This window comes from Macrosteles quadrilineatus, unplaced genomic scaffold (genome assembly GCF_028750875.1).
Source record: "Macrosteles quadrilineatus isolate MER2022 unplaced genomic scaffold, UCM_ALF_1.0 Scaffold_1__1_contigs__length_201487025, whole genome shotgun sequence".
In the NCBI taxonomy this organism is placed as follows: Eukaryota; Metazoa; Arthropoda; class Insecta; order Hemiptera; family Cicadellidae; genus Macrosteles; species Macrosteles quadrilineatus.
The window spans coordinates 184,777,473-184,793,164 of NW_026542594.1; the positions used below are offsets into that span (position 1 = coordinate 184,777,473).

At 33.5% G+C, this 15,692-nt stretch overlaps 1 protein-coding gene across 1 annotated transcript in view; it reads left to right on the top strand.

Annotated features, from left to right (window-relative positions):
* Positions 1-15,692, top strand: part of LOC129003221 (ral GTPase-activating protein subunit beta) — a 124,624-nt gene that overhangs the window by 12,452 nt on the left and 96,480 nt on the right. Inside the window, exons 35-41 of the mRNA XM_054431513.1 lie at positions 8-103; positions 1,776-1,925; positions 3,862-3,921; positions 5,216-5,317; positions 12,825-12,962; positions 13,770-13,914; positions 15,425-15,560. Coding sequence (XP_054287488.1) covers positions 8-103; positions 1,776-1,925; positions 3,862-3,921; positions 5,216-5,317; positions 12,825-12,962; positions 13,770-13,914; positions 15,425-15,560 — 827 coding nt within the window. The remainder of the gene's footprint in view (positions 1-7; positions 104-1,775; positions 1,926-3,861; positions 3,922-5,215; positions 5,318-12,824; positions 12,963-13,769; positions 13,915-15,424; positions 15,561-15,692) is intronic.

Below are 15,692 nucleotides of genomic sequence, written 5' to 3' on the forward strand. Positions count from 1 at the left end.
CTTGCAGTTGTGGACCCCTGTCAACATCCCTGCTTGAACATTCTACCATTGAACTTCCTCAAAGCCATTAAAGGAATAGCAGGACAAGTTGATGCTTTCTTAGGTAACCGTAGTCTGAACTTGGTCTATACTATACCTTACTTAATGCAGCCATTTTCATTCCACTCGATAAAGCTACCAGTGTGTAAAATACCACAGCTTAAACTCTTGGATACCATTGTGTGGTTGAGAATATTTTTCTGGAACTTCTACTAGGATCGTCCAGAAAGTAAAGAACGAATACGAAGTTTTGTATAGTGCAGATCCCAGCGATTAACGGCCGGTTGAACCCTAAAATTTCTTTCTCTTTTACGTTAGCTCTGTCGTTTAAGAGTCTTTTTCATTCACACATTGCCCGGCCTCATGCTTTTGCACGAACGTAGCAGTAACTTTAACGTAAATGAGCTCTTTAGTGAAAAATCTTTGGTCATACTCCTTATAGCACTGACCTTTGGGTGGAAAATAGTTTGAAAATACGAGTATATTAAATAAGCAGCGACAACATAGCTAAAATATCTAGCTGCTGATCTGTATAACATTGGAATATAAAACCTGAACTCAAATTAAAACAAGTGTCTTAAAAACCTAGTCCTACTTTACAATAAGTGTCTTGACAACAATGAGAATTACGTAGAACAGTGGAATAAAGAACTGTGGCTTTGTAAATAATGTTTGGTGTTGGTATCTTTTGTTTTTATTTTATCATGCTAAAACGTTCTTTACTTTCTGGACGACCCATGTTTAAACAGCTGGTATATCTGCACAGCTTTTGGGTTTCATTGGTTGCACTGTATCTAAAAAAATTGGATACATTTTTCAAGCGAACTTTTTTAGTGAACTAATCCCCTAAAAGTCTCAAGAAATATTTGTATGTTGATTTATTGTGAAATGGGTCAACTTTACAGCTAAATGAATGGTGTCTTAAACGTTTTTTCAGGCAATTGTGTTTACTAACCTTAAAATATTTTCAGTGTTGCAGAAAGTAGAGGTGTGAAAGCATGAGCTTTCCAATCAAGCCAAGCAAAAGCCAAGATTTTTTCAGCCGAGCTATTTTATATCACAAATTTTACGTAATGCCATGCAATAACACCATAAAACCACCATAACACCTTCTGCGGACACCATAAAATCCAGAATATATCCCTCAGTCACAGAAACATCATTGTTTTCTCCAATTGCAATAAAATCCTGAATATCTCCCGTGTTAAGAGAAATCCTTTGCGAATGCGGCAAAGTAGGCTACTAATTATCTCTCAGAATTTTTCAGACATCAACATTGTCTTCTGCGATCATTCCCAAATCGTTGACATCTCTAGCGGTCGTGAAGACATCATTCTCATTATGGAGGCAAAATATTGAAAACCTCTTGCAAAAACATAATTATTGTTGTCCTTAATCTTGGAAAATTCTGAATACCTCCCGCAGCGGTATATCATTATTGTCTTCCGCGATCATGGAAATGTTATCGCCGTTATCTGCAACTACTTCAAAAGCGGGAATTTTTTGATTACGCAATCTTCACAGACACATTCTCTAATCGCAGGAACATCGCGATTGTAAAAACTTGGCTCGGGCTAAATTTTTTTAACTTGGTACTTAATCTCTAAAGCTTGTAGGCTTGGCTTGGCTCAGCTTAAAAATGGCTGACACACCTCTAGTAGAAATATATCACCACCTGACTCTCGACCGAAGTACCCAACAGTGTCGTTGGATGTATAGAGATGTTTTCTGCTCAGGTACTCAGTCCCAGAGTCTTGTGTGGGATATGGGGGAACTGACGGAGAGGGACAAGAAGGACCCCCATCCCCCCACACACTCCCCCACCCCCCCGCCAGTACGGCGGCTTGCTAAGAGCTTTAGTGTTGCACCCTCTGCAGTCACCAAGGGTACGCTATCTCCATGTCTGTCTCTATGTTGGTACATGTTGTGGTATACAACTGGTGTTACGAGAAAAAAAAATCACTTTTAGTTAAATTGTACTCAAGGTACAACTACAACGTAACCAATTTTTAAGAGTTGATTTAGTAGGTGTCAAGAACTGAAAAATACATTATTAATTTAGGTACTTTCCTGTTAAAGGGAACATTCATTATTATCGATTATTTTTTCTCGATATATCGATATTTTTGTTTACCGATCCATTACATATTGACAACTGATCTTGTTTAGGCTAAAATAGTCTATTATATGGGTTAAGAAATGAAACTGTTCTAAGCTAACCTAACATAACCAACCAAACTTGCTGTACTATTTAAAAATTCCTTTTGATAACAGAAAAGGCAAGTTAAACATGGAATGTTACACAGCTACTTTAGTTATGTTAGGTTTTATTTTCTTTTAGAACAGTTTCATTTCATTTTTGTGTTTGTTGATACTGAACAATATTTATCGTAGTTGTCAGCTGATATGTTTCAATTTGTTAATATCGATACATAGAGAAAAAATAATCGATAATAATGAATGTTCCCTTTAACAGGAAAGTACCTTAATTTACTAATGCCTATAAATAACAAACGATATTATAGGTTAATGTTAATACTTTTAGTCCGTCTTCAGTCCTTAATATAGTCAAGGGTGACTATTTTCGGTTCAGAAATGTCCCATTTTCAAACCCATTTCATCAAATTGGTTGGCCGTAAATCTGGTAGAAGTCTTTGTTATGAAACATCAAATAAACGTTGACACAAAAAGTTTACAAATTTTTTACTTAAAGAACATTTAATGATGCTAGCCCCCCACATTTATATGAGGGACACACTGCAGGTAGCACGGCAGACACGACGAACTGTCAGTAAATGTATGAACTTTATGTGTTGACGTGTATTTATTTGTTATAACGAAAACTTCTGTCAGATTTATGGACTAACCAATTTGGGTGATTTCTGACCCGAAACTAGTCACCCTTGACTATATTAAGGACTGAAGACTGACTAAATGTACTAACCTATAATTTCATTTGTACCTTAGTCTTGGTGGCAAAAATGTTTAAAATAAAAAAAAAAAAACATGTTTCTGGTGTGTTCAGTTAGTTCTGAATGTATTTCATATTATTTCACAGTGAAAACTGGAACCTTTTGAAAAATATGCTTTGCAATCCAGTCATTTACGATATTTTTCTCTAAATGACCCTAAAAAACTATTGTTTTTTACCATTACCCACATGTATCAACATTGGTTAAGGATTTTTATTTTTCATTGCATTCTTCTTCCCCAGCATGTCTCTTGCGTAATTAATATTATTTTGTAAATTCATCATTTTTGCAAAATATAAATACTTGTAAATTTGTTAATGTTAGTATGCAGTACCTCTCCAAAATAAGGCACAGGCCTAACAGAATTCATTATGAATAAAGAAGACTTATTTTACGATTGAAGTCATTTTAATTGTTAAGTTATAATTACATTTTATTCAAGAAACACATTTGAGCACGCTGGGAAAAAGATTTTTGGTTATATTACGTGCACACTCTTTATATTTGCTTTTGCACTTGCACATTACTAAATTTGATTTATGTTTATTTTTTTCTAAACACTTCTGTATGATATCTGTATGATTTGAATTCTTGTAAAATCTGTATATAAAAGAAAACTGAATTTTATTATTTACCTAAAGGATTAATATTGTAAAATATATGTATATTTATCTATTCACAGCCCATTTGTATTTATAATTTTTTTAATGGGCTTAGGATATTTCACTATAGTTTATCCATAGTCAAAGGTAAGTCAGTTTACTTTGCGTATTAGACAATTTTATTTTTACCCCAGTAAAAGTTTATTGATCATTGTTAGAGTTGTATATTTTTATGTTGTGATTCAAAGGTGGGTTGAAACTTGTGCATTCTGCAGAGTTGTTTCGACTGCACACGGTCGACGATTTTGGTAAAATAGATCTTTTGAAACCAAGCTTCTTTGCAGACTTAAAAAATTAATTCTCTAGACAGTGATTCCCAACCCAGTATAATGTTTTGGAGGGGTTTTAAAACATCAGGGTACATTATTTTTGGGGAAGCGGAGCGAGTGCCATCCTATTTTTTGCCGTTGGATTTATAAACTGTCAAAACAGTCAGGTAGGCCCAAGCATTCGGATTAGTGGACGTTCGGATTACAGGTGTTCGTATTAAAGAGGTTCTACTGTACTTGAGAAAATTAGGGTCCAGGGCCCTGGGTTGGGAATCGTTCTACTAGAAGCTTGTCGTTTCACACTTTTATCCCTGCAATTAAAAACTGTCAGTTTATTGCTTTCTAAATAGAAATTGTAGCTATAATTCAGATATTGTTTGGACACTAAAATGAATTCCCAGCACTTTAAACAATTCATAAGTATTTACAACTATTTTTTTTTTTTTTAAAGCTTGAATTAACAAATTTTGTCAATGTTGTAACTGCTAATTAAATTTGTTGTAACAACACAATAATACTTTGAAACTTAATGTAGTTACTTATATGCCTGTTTGCCTGGTTAGTATAAAGAAAGAATTAAAACTTTTAACTTTAGTTTTTTTTTACTTAAGGAAAAATTAACTAATTTTAGGAAAAAAATCTAGAGTCATTTTTTACTTTAGGTAAGTAGATATTACCGTCTGCAAGACTTAGGTCTACCATTTATTTTTTATAATTGCTGGGCACTGGGCAGTAAACTAATTACAATTTTTACACATATCAAAGTGTAAATTTAAATGTAACAAAATAAAATTTGAGTATATTTTCCTTTTTCTCAACCATTTTGCATAAATTCTATGAAGTAATCAGATATTTATTTGATTCTTTGGCTGCTTAGTTTGCAAGTTTGCTGCAACAAGGGTATTAAGTTTACTCGTGGCATTGTCAATGTAATATAATCTCATACTTTTAAATCTAAATTGTCGGACGTACCTATCGGAATCAGTTGATGTGCAAATCCTTGCATTAGACAAGGGGACCTGATCATTCATTGTAGTGTATTTTTTTTTATGATAAGGTGTATAATTATGATTTGCCGGTTAAGGTTTTTCAAATTGCTTAATCAGCAATACTGTATTTTTACGGATACATTACTAGTGGTCAAATTATACTGAAATGATTAAAAACAGAGTTTAAAGACTTTGGTGTTCTAGTGCACTCTCGTAACTTCCCATTGAACAATTATTGATTGATCACTTTGTGAGTGTGTTTTGAGTCAGTCTGTGTATGCTAGGTATTCCGAAGGCGTCCCTGATAGGTCTGACGTCCAGTCGTATACAAGCGTCCACACACACACCTCTCAGTTCTGGTCCATCTTCCACTTCTAGTGCTACATGTGAGTATAAACTACATAGAACATTCAGAATTAATATATATGTTATTGTTTCATAGTGTATGATTTTAACACATTAAATGGTAGGCCTAATCCATGTAGGTAAAGCTGTGTTAAATCTGATCAGTGGGGTTTGAAAATTGAACCATTACAACCATTGAAAATTAAATTTCATTAGTCGTCTGCCGCATTAACGGTCCACCACAACCCGTTAGTTGTTCACGGAAGTAGATGTAATAGTATTTGAATACGATTGTTTACGTCCTGGAAATCAAGAATCTTTTTCAGGAACTGATTGAGTAAGATTTAAATAATTTAAGGATTTTTGGCACAAGAATGTCGCAATTTTATCATAATCATAACTGCAATTCTGACTGTTGAACACATATTGATTCTGACAATTTTCAGTGATTTTAACAGCAGCACTAGTCGGGTCAATAATTTTTTTCTCTCTTTCTGCATAGTTATTGAATGAATTTAAGGTTATGTTTTGTGTCAAAATGCCGCGACTGTTTTGTTTACGATTGTGTGAAATAGACGTTAAGTCTATATAGATAATTGCAAATTTTTTGGAGGAGGAAAATAGTAATTTAAGACAACATATTAATGAATAAGGAAGTTAATTTTTTTTTGTAAGTCACTAAAAGAGCAAAAATAGGATATCCTGTTTGTAATAAGCTAGTGCAATTTCGTTATGCCAAGCTATAAAAAAGATGCTGTAAAAGAGGAAAACCGAATTTTTAATGTAAAACTTCATAATAAAAAAAAAAATTACAATTAAATAGTCTTATAAATTTACAAACACAGAACATACCTTACGGCCAAAAGATTTTTTTGACAGAGGTGATTTCAAACAAGTACCGAAGCATAGACCTACACTTAACACTGAAAACTTCATAATAAAAAAAAAAATTACAATTAAATAGTCTTATAAATTTACAAACACAGAACATACCTTACGTCCAAAAGACTTTTTTGACAGAGGCGATTTCAAACAAGTACCGAAGCATAGACCTACACTTAACACTGCTGCATATCTTGTGGATATGATTTCAACACACTATAAACGGTTTCGGTACAAGATACATACAGGTAGTTGCTACTGCTATTATTTTTTGCCACATTAAAGTGCAATGAGCTGCGAAGGTCGTAATGGGTTTATTGCTCCAGTGATTGTACCAATCACTAGCCTGTCACTAGTCAGTATTGCAGTGAAGGTCCAGTGGTCATAATTGTCTTTTGACACCAAGGTTTCCCACAGGGTGGTGTTATTTGACTTTTATTCTTTGTTTAGTATTGGGTAGGTATCTAATGTTTAGAGCAGAATAATGCTAATTTATATGTTGCAGTCTGTTTTGCCAAGATTAGGTTTTCATTAAATGAATCAAATTGACATTCGTTGATATGTCACATTAACCTTTATACTATTTAGTGGACTACACTGGATGGGTTTTCACAATTTTTTGGATAAAATCATTCAAATTTGCAGGGTGGCATAATTAAAATACTTTTGAAAACAGTTTCTTAGATTATGCTTATTCTATTTATGCTATTTATGATACAGAGTGTTCAGAATTAAAAAGTTTTTGAGTTTGAGTTAAGTTTCAAGTAATAGGGAATCTATAGTCAACTCAAATAGAATAGGCGGTTTTATTAATACCAGCTGGCCTATTTAAAAACATTAACTTCAGCTGCAAGTTCTATTTACGTTGAGTATAAATGTTGGACATAATAAATAATCTAGAGCGTCTACACATGTACCAGCCAAAGATAAAATCTTGCTATAACTTTACAAAAACAAACTTATAAAAAAACAACAATGGTAAAAAAGTACTAAATTAAACAATTAGACACATGGAAAAGTAAAATAAATTAAGTGAGCAGTATGAAAAGAAAAAACATGTCCAGTTGCCAATAATGGATCTTATACTATTCCACACTTTTTAAAATAATTTAATCACTCTTTGGTACCACTGAACAATAGAAAACTTCAAGATGTTTAGCATGATTTTTGTAAACCTATCTTAAAAACAGGTTATCAAAAACAATAGAAACCAAAACATAAATTATTATAAAAAATCTTAATTTCATGTCACGTAGGCAACTTTTTACTTGCCAGTCACACTACAATCCACAGTTATATGCATTTAAAAAAATCTTTAATCTTAACAAATCCCCAACAAAATTTAAATCAAAACCCCAGTCACCCAAAATCCTACTACTGTATTATTATTTCATCCAACTCACATTGTTATGAACTTACAAACTTATCAAACATTTGTCAGACATTGTACCAACAATACAATCTTGTACAGTTAATACAGCTGGGACAGAAATACTCCAGATTAATCAGCTGATAACTACAGGTAGAAAGTAGACCACCACATCTGTTTAAGGTTAAGTGAGTCGTCTGCCAAACTTAGTGACTTCTGACAAACTTTCTCAAAACAAGTCTACGTGTATCATTTGTCTTTGTGAGCTGATGCTTGATTGTAAGTTTTGTTAGTTGATTTTATTGATTGCTTGACTACAAATTTTACAATTTTATGATGTTAGATTGCTTTTAGTATGCTGACTTTTCTATGCACAATTAAAAATTTTTCTTTCAGTTTTTAGTAAAATTTTTTTAATAGACCGTAGGGTTTGTGTTATTATTCTTTTCTCTTGACTTGCAAATTGAGTTTGAATCTTGCATTCAAATATTGTTAGAAATTCGTTTTCAAATTGTAATGTCTGTAAACAAATATTTTTAGTTCGACCAAGCGTAAAACTAAAGCTAATGATTGGTATACATATTATTTTAAACTTAAAAAGCATACAGGTAGATGCACAGTATTTAAAAATTAAAATGTCCTGTTTGATTTAGGTAAATTTTTATAAGAAATAAAGAAGAATATTTGGTATGCGTACGCTACTACAGAAAAATCTATAAAATTTGTTTAAAAGGTTAGCTATGTAATTTATGTTTGTTAAAAAAATAAAATAAAACTACCCAGACAAATAAAAGTTTACCCAATGGTTATGAAATATTAGTTTGCATTGCATTTAAAAGTACGGTAATTGAAAATTTATACATCAGTAAACATTGATATACATAGCCTAATTGTAAACAATTCATTGAGTACAAACAAAAATACTTATTTAATATTAGTAAATGTATAGAAAGTATTTACTGCTTTAACTTTGTTGCGAAGGTTAATTAATACACTACATGAAACTTCGTGAACAATAAGGCTTTTTTGTTTTAAGATTTAACCCCACATATTATATACCAAAATGTTCGTCGAGGTGTGTAGTTTTGCAAACTGACCTTACATTTTTGAAAAAGTCATTTGATTGGGAAATATGTGTAGATAACATAAAAAACAAGATCAGCTTTTGAAAAATGATAGGATATTTACAAGAAATGTTGATTATATCAAACTAATAAATACATCGTGAGTATTTTTTTTTTTTTTTTTGTCCTAAGGACGCTAGGCCTGGGATTGTTTTTCACATTACTTCAGGCTAAACCTAGGGGTTGCGGCATTATCACTTAGATAAAATCCATTGGTGACTTGGCGGGGATCGAACCCGGGACCTCAGGGACTGAAGTCCCGCGCTCTAACCACTACGCCAGCTCGCTCATTTCCATAATCTTTTAGTCGACTCTTTTCAGTCATCGGAAATTAAGACTGTTATTCGTTTTAAAATAACTTAAATAACACCTGTAATACTTCGCAATTGCTCAAATTTGATTAACAGGTAGGCCTACACTAGTTTTATATAATTAAAAAAAAGGCTACTTTCTCTCTCCGTTTCTGATATACAATAGAAATATAAATTTTTCTGGAGATCATATTTCTCCGGGTTTTCATGTTTGTAGCAATGTTTTTCCCAATTCCAAAGAGAAACGAAATGAAGAGTTTTAGTATTTGATTTCTTTGGTGATAAAAAATTATGTCCATAAATAAACCTAAAAGAGTGACCTAATTTGTTTTTATGAGGATGATAACCAATGTTGAAACCCTATCCCACTTGGGAATTGTATTTGATAATCTTTATCAGCCATAGTAACACATGGTGATAAGATACAATGGTCCTGCTACTCGTCTATTATGGTATTTCTATGGGAATTCCTCCCCGAATTGTTATGCTGCCGGGAAAACACCATAAGTGTAGGTTATGTTTCATTTGCGGAAAGCCGGTTTGGCTATGCGAACACTCCCCTTTAGGTAAGTTTGTGTGGAGCTAAATCAAAACATTGACTTAAGACTAGAATTGCGGTCTACCTGTAAAAACTTGTTTACTTAAAGATAAGATAACATAGATGAATGAGTCCCTTTTAGACTGTACTATTAAAGTTCTATTTTTACTTTCTCCCTCAATTAGTAGTTTTTTCCCCTCAAAACTTTTGAGTTTGAGTGGTCAAAATTAAATAACCGTTGAAATAATCCTAACCCCAAAAAAGTTGTACAAAGTGATATCTGTCTCTGTGTGTTTGTGTTTATGGGTATGGATGTGCAGCTACAGACTACACCTGTGGTCCGATTTTGAGAAAATTTTGTATGTGGGTACCAATTTATGGTATATCTTGGCATTAAAAACCTTTTTTAAATTCTGATTTTCAACGGAAAAATCAGATTTTCACATAAAACCGGTTTCAATAATTTTGATTTAAATTTAGTATGTAGTGTTACTTTCAACTTCTAAAAAATTTTACAACTTCCATCTTGGTAAAAATTATGGTTCAAACGTTATTGCTATCCTTTGATTTTACCCATATAATATCATAGCTACACCCACTGCTTGCCCATGATAAGGATTATTGAAAGCTAATGGAATAAAGTATTATGTGACAGATCACTGATACTGTTTATTTTTTTTTACTGGAAACAACATTAACTTTGGAATACTCGTCTACTTTAAGGTGCTTTTTTTTGTTTTGTTGTCAAGTGTCTCAAGTCTCAAGTGTTGTTTTTTTATCCTACACATCCTAGGCTTCACCCCAGAACAGTTTTACTTCAGGTCTATAGGATCGTTGATTTATCACATGGCTAAATCTATTGATGATTGGTAGGATTTGAATGTCAAACCTTAGAGCGTGAGGCCGAAAATACACCACTAGACCAGCTTGCCTCTCTATTCAAAGTAGTAATTAAGCTAATCATTGTAACCAATCAAATGTTTTAATGATTTATTTGAAAAAGGGACTATCCACACTGAAACTTTTCAGAATAATTGGAATTTCATTGATAGGAAAATTGAAAAAATTGATACAGAAGGACGTTAATAATCTGGATTAATTTGAACCAAACGCCATCCAGACGACCAAAGTTTCTTGATTATCAAAACTACCCTATAAAAGCAGTTACTATTTGAGTGGAAAACTATTTGAAATTTAGTATTTTCTGGTATTGGTACAGTAAAGGGGCTAAAAGGGAAATGAATAAAAAATACTTTTATGTTTAAGCGCTGTATTTAGTTTATAGCAACATGTTTCTAGAGCGTATAATTAAAAACATCAGACATTACATATTTATTGTGCTTAAAAAAATATGTGTAGTAGGCTTTTGAACGGAGGTAGTGGTTAATTTTTCGGCAGCTATGTCCTTAATTTGTTTTAAGAGCTTTTGAAATTTCGGTCTGGTTTTTCAATGTCCGAATTATAAACGTTCTACTGTAGTTATTTATAACGCTACAAAATGTTATGCCCCACAGAGTCAAATAGTTAGGAAATCCCCCATAAAACCTAATAGCACAACAAATATTGTTACAATGCCCTACCTACCCAATAAAGTCCAATAGTCCAGCACCCAACAAAGTATGGTAGGTATTTATAATTTATAATCCACAACACGTATTAAAAGATAAGATTTACATATAATCTAAAAGTTTTGGCAACAGAATGACTCACGGTCGACCTTGAGGCTTAAGAAATGTGATGAACAATCATACAACACCTGTTTAAACATATGTAGATGTGTAAGAAAGTACAGTAGTGGTTCCGTTCCATCATGGGCTCACATTCCACCTGCTTAACATGCCATTTCCTAGAATCAGGTAAATTGGCCTTTGAACCATCTATATATTAGGTATTTGCCTAAAATGTGTTTACCCAACACTTACTATGAATGGTCACTGCTGACTGTTTGGTTGTAAAAAAAAAATAAATAGTTTTCTCTTAAACAAAACTAAATACTACTGTCCTATAAAATATAAGAACCAAAAAAGAAACATTTACACCTTTAAATTTATTTTATAAACAAGTTTATGTTAATTACATTATTTGCTTTGGAAAACAATAACTAGACTTGTCTCACCATTTAAATCTGATGTTGTTTGAAATTGGTCATTCAAAACGAGATTTTCAGCGCCTTTAAATTATAAAAAACTTGTTTAAGCTTTACTGTTTGGCAAGTAATGTTTTATTAATTCATCAGCTTTAGGCCTACTGTTTTAATTCATCAGTAAAAATTAGTCAACGGTTTTAGGATGTTGTAGCAAAGATTAACACTTTGACTGGCTTTGGACTTCTTTCCCCTAAAATAATTTTTGGAGAGGTTTCCCTTGAAAAATGAGTAATTAGGAAAAGTACTATTTAGGGCTGTTAATAGTCAAAATCTTTGTTCCTGAAATACGAAATGTACCGGATTACGTGGATTTCAGGCCACAAAAATTATTTACGTTTTTGTATTTAGGCTTATATGCTGACAAAAGAAAGCCATAAGAGCCCTCGCCAACCTTGTCCCACCACAGACTTGCAGATTAGCATTCGCAAACCTAGGAATCCTCACAGTGGTGTCTCTCTACATACTTGAAACCATAAAGTATGTGAATGAAATAAACCCCCCAAGAAACCAAGACCTGCACCACTACAACACCCGTCATGGCTCCAAATTTGCACTACCAGTTCACCGAACAACTCTTTGGGAGAAAAAACCTTCCTACACCGGCTGCAAGCTGAGGAACCATCTACCTGACTACCTGAGAGACCTGACTGGCAACAAGCTACACCAGGAGTTGAAGAAGTGGCTTATCGCAAGACCCTTCTACTCAATAAAGGAATTTTATGAAAATTATGGAAATTAACATGTACAATTCACTATTGTATTGACACTATTGTAATTCTTAACGAATTAACAATAAATAATATTGTATTGTATTGTATTGTATTTATAAAGTTTACACCCAACCTCAGGTTTTATGAAAAAAAAATGGAATTAATTCATATTTCAAATTGCTATGGTTGTAAATCAAACAGATTACCCATATTGAAAAAAACCATTTGCTTAGTAGAAAGTGATAATATATATAGATATCAGATAACTAAAATATCTGTGACCTCAACAATATATTATGAGTACTAAGCCTCTTAATGTTTAAGAAACATTTTCAGAAGTTTTTAAAAACTACCAACAAAGTGTGGTATGGATAAAAAATCACAAGAATTTGTTATGTTATATATAATAGAAAATTATTCCTATTCATATTGAGTTGTGTACGATGTTTATTTTTACTATGTTGGCAGCAATGTTGTCGCTGGGCTCGGAGGTCCGTAGTTCTCTTGCTCCTTCTCGCCCCAAGTGTAACAGCATTCTCCATCTGTTTGGGGAGTGGCTGTTTGAGGCAGCCCAAATAGGAACAGAACTCACCAAAACTGGATTTAGTAAGTAGATTTGTTTTTGTTCTTGTCCATGCCGGTGGTGTTTTTCATGGATGTGGTCTGGAGTGGTACGGAATCGCCCCCCCCCCCCACAACCTCAGGAAAGGGGGGGGTCGGGAACTTGTTCAGCTTTATAAGTATACTTTGATACTTTATACTTTATTTTAGATTTGGCGACCACACAAATGTAGGTATTTTAAGCCAAGTATGAATGGAGATGAGTGTAGGATGAGTGGCGTGATCTTGTACTCTTGTTAGTGACTAAGGCCGACATATTCCTTAGACACAGCTGTTAGTCTGTAAGACAGGTGGAATCCGAACCACATTTTTGCCTTGTAATCAACAAATTGGTCTAACTATCAGGATAGTACTGGGGATAGTTGTAGTACTCCCCCATGTTAATCTTCTGTAAGTTAATCAACACCAGGGTACAAAATGGTTCATTTAACACAATTTCCTTTACCAATTTATTGTTTTTATTTCATAGTTTTACTGCAAAATCTGAACAATTTGGTTAAAGTGTGGCCTAATAGGGAGGGGGGTTTTGAGCCCCCCTTAGCCCTTATTGAACCAATGAAGGGGGCATTTTCAAGGTTACCCTGCTTTTATCAATCGCCAAACCACGACACCACTGTCTCTTCATCTGTAATTTTGGCATCGAGTATCATTTTGTAAAAGTAAGTTTGCCGTGGAATGAGTCATAGTAGAAATTAGAAAGTGTTATTTACTTGCACACCGATTAAGTTTTATGGTGAAACATCTCTTCAGTTTGGTAATGACACATCTGTCACACTTATCTCTCTATTATAGGAGAGGGAAGCAGCAAGAGACCCAGTTCTGTGATGCTGGACCACAGCTCTCTTGGCAGCAACAGGAAAGGTTCTCTGTCTCTCTCTCAGCCAGGGTCTCTGTCAGAAGACTCTTTAGATGCACCCAGCTGTCTCAGTATTGATAGGTTTGTGTTTTAAAATACTCTTATCCAATGTGAATATTATGATTTCATACTGATGTTTTTAACATGAGCTTCAGGAATCTCATCTCCCTCAAACTCTCTTTCGTGGTGTCTCCCGAGTGCCGAGTCTCCTCAGCGCCGAGGCCATAAATTACCAAAGGTTCGGCTCAGTGAAGCAGCAGTGATAAGGATTGATACTTTCTTTTTTTAAATGGTACCAATGAGTTTAAGCTGTGGAGCAGTAAAGGCTAGGTTAGGTTAGGTTAGGTTATCATTCAAGATTAAGTGTGAGAATCTCAAAAGTACGAGAGTCGGTAATGAATTACAAAATATTCATTAAATGTTAATTTAGAATTCGAGACGTATCATTTCTGCAAAGAAATTATGTAAAATTAACATCATTCCAGTGCTGATCGGTCTACAATGCTCAATTGGGCACACCCCTTTACAGCACTTCGTTGCTTTTGTGAATTCCAATTCGGCTGTCAAAACTGTTGGATTATGCCACATAGCCTACTTGGCGCTGTGGAGACGCGGCGCTCGTGAGAATCGGCGCTTGGGAGACGGAATCACTCTCTTTTGTTCTTCCATTCACGATTTTTGACGATATTAAGTACTACATGCAAATATAATAAGTAACTTTTGTGCAGCAGGCAATGCGTGAAAATAAGCCATTAAGTAATTTAGTCTTACATTATGTCCAACAGCTAAGGGGCTACACACATGGATTTTAATTGTAAAAATAAGATAAATAATAAACAAAAAATTAATTAATACAGTTAAAAAAAAATTTAATGTTTGATCTACCTAATTCAAAGTTTTTGAATACTACAAGAACACTTTTAGATATTCATGAAAATAATCTTAATATACATTTTGATATTGTCAGGCCTAATTGGAATAGTATTTCTTTCGACCCGAGCTCAAGGTAAATTTAGCAAGGATTGAAAAACACTTCTCGCCCGTGTGATGAACTATATTTTTTTCACATTGGACCATTATTCAAGCAAATCATGTTACGAAAAAAAAAATAATTTTCAAGTCAAGACTCCCTCTCACAACGACTTCTAACTTGTAAGTTTTCAATGTTGCCAATGCAAACAAGCAGCTGTTTAAATAATAAATAAATAAAAAGGCCTTTATTTGCGAGCGAGTTTCATAATCACTTAAATGTTTAAGTGATGTTTAAGTGTGTAACTTAAACATTCACTTAAATGTTTAGTAAGTGATTAAATTATTTTGTCCATTACGATTGTGTTAGTGCACATTATATTATCGATATGTCCAACTATTGACAAGAATGCAATAATAAGCTACAACCAATAAAACAATCAATCTATACTTTTGATACATTGGATTTCTTACAATCAAAGTTAACAACTGACTTCAAAACAGCTGATTTTGAAAAAGAACTCCCTTAGACCCACAACACATGTATTAAAAATGTTTTTTTTTTTGCTGCAGTTTGGACAAAATCCATTTAAGACTCTAAAACACAAAATTTTACTATTAGATACCAAGCTGGTCGAGCGGAAGCTATTGGAGCCTTGTGTCGTATCTTCTGTGCCAAGAAGACAGGAGAAGACATTCTCCCTGTGTACTACGCAAGATTCTATCTGACTCTGCAACAAAGCTTTCGTCATGTTGAGGTTGGTAATAGGAGTTTGGTTGTGGTGCACATTAGCGGTATAATTATTGTTATAATTTAGGCTACTGCACGGTAACGCATTTTTATGGATACTAGCTAATCGTAATTATTAGTTAATACATTTTTTAGTTAA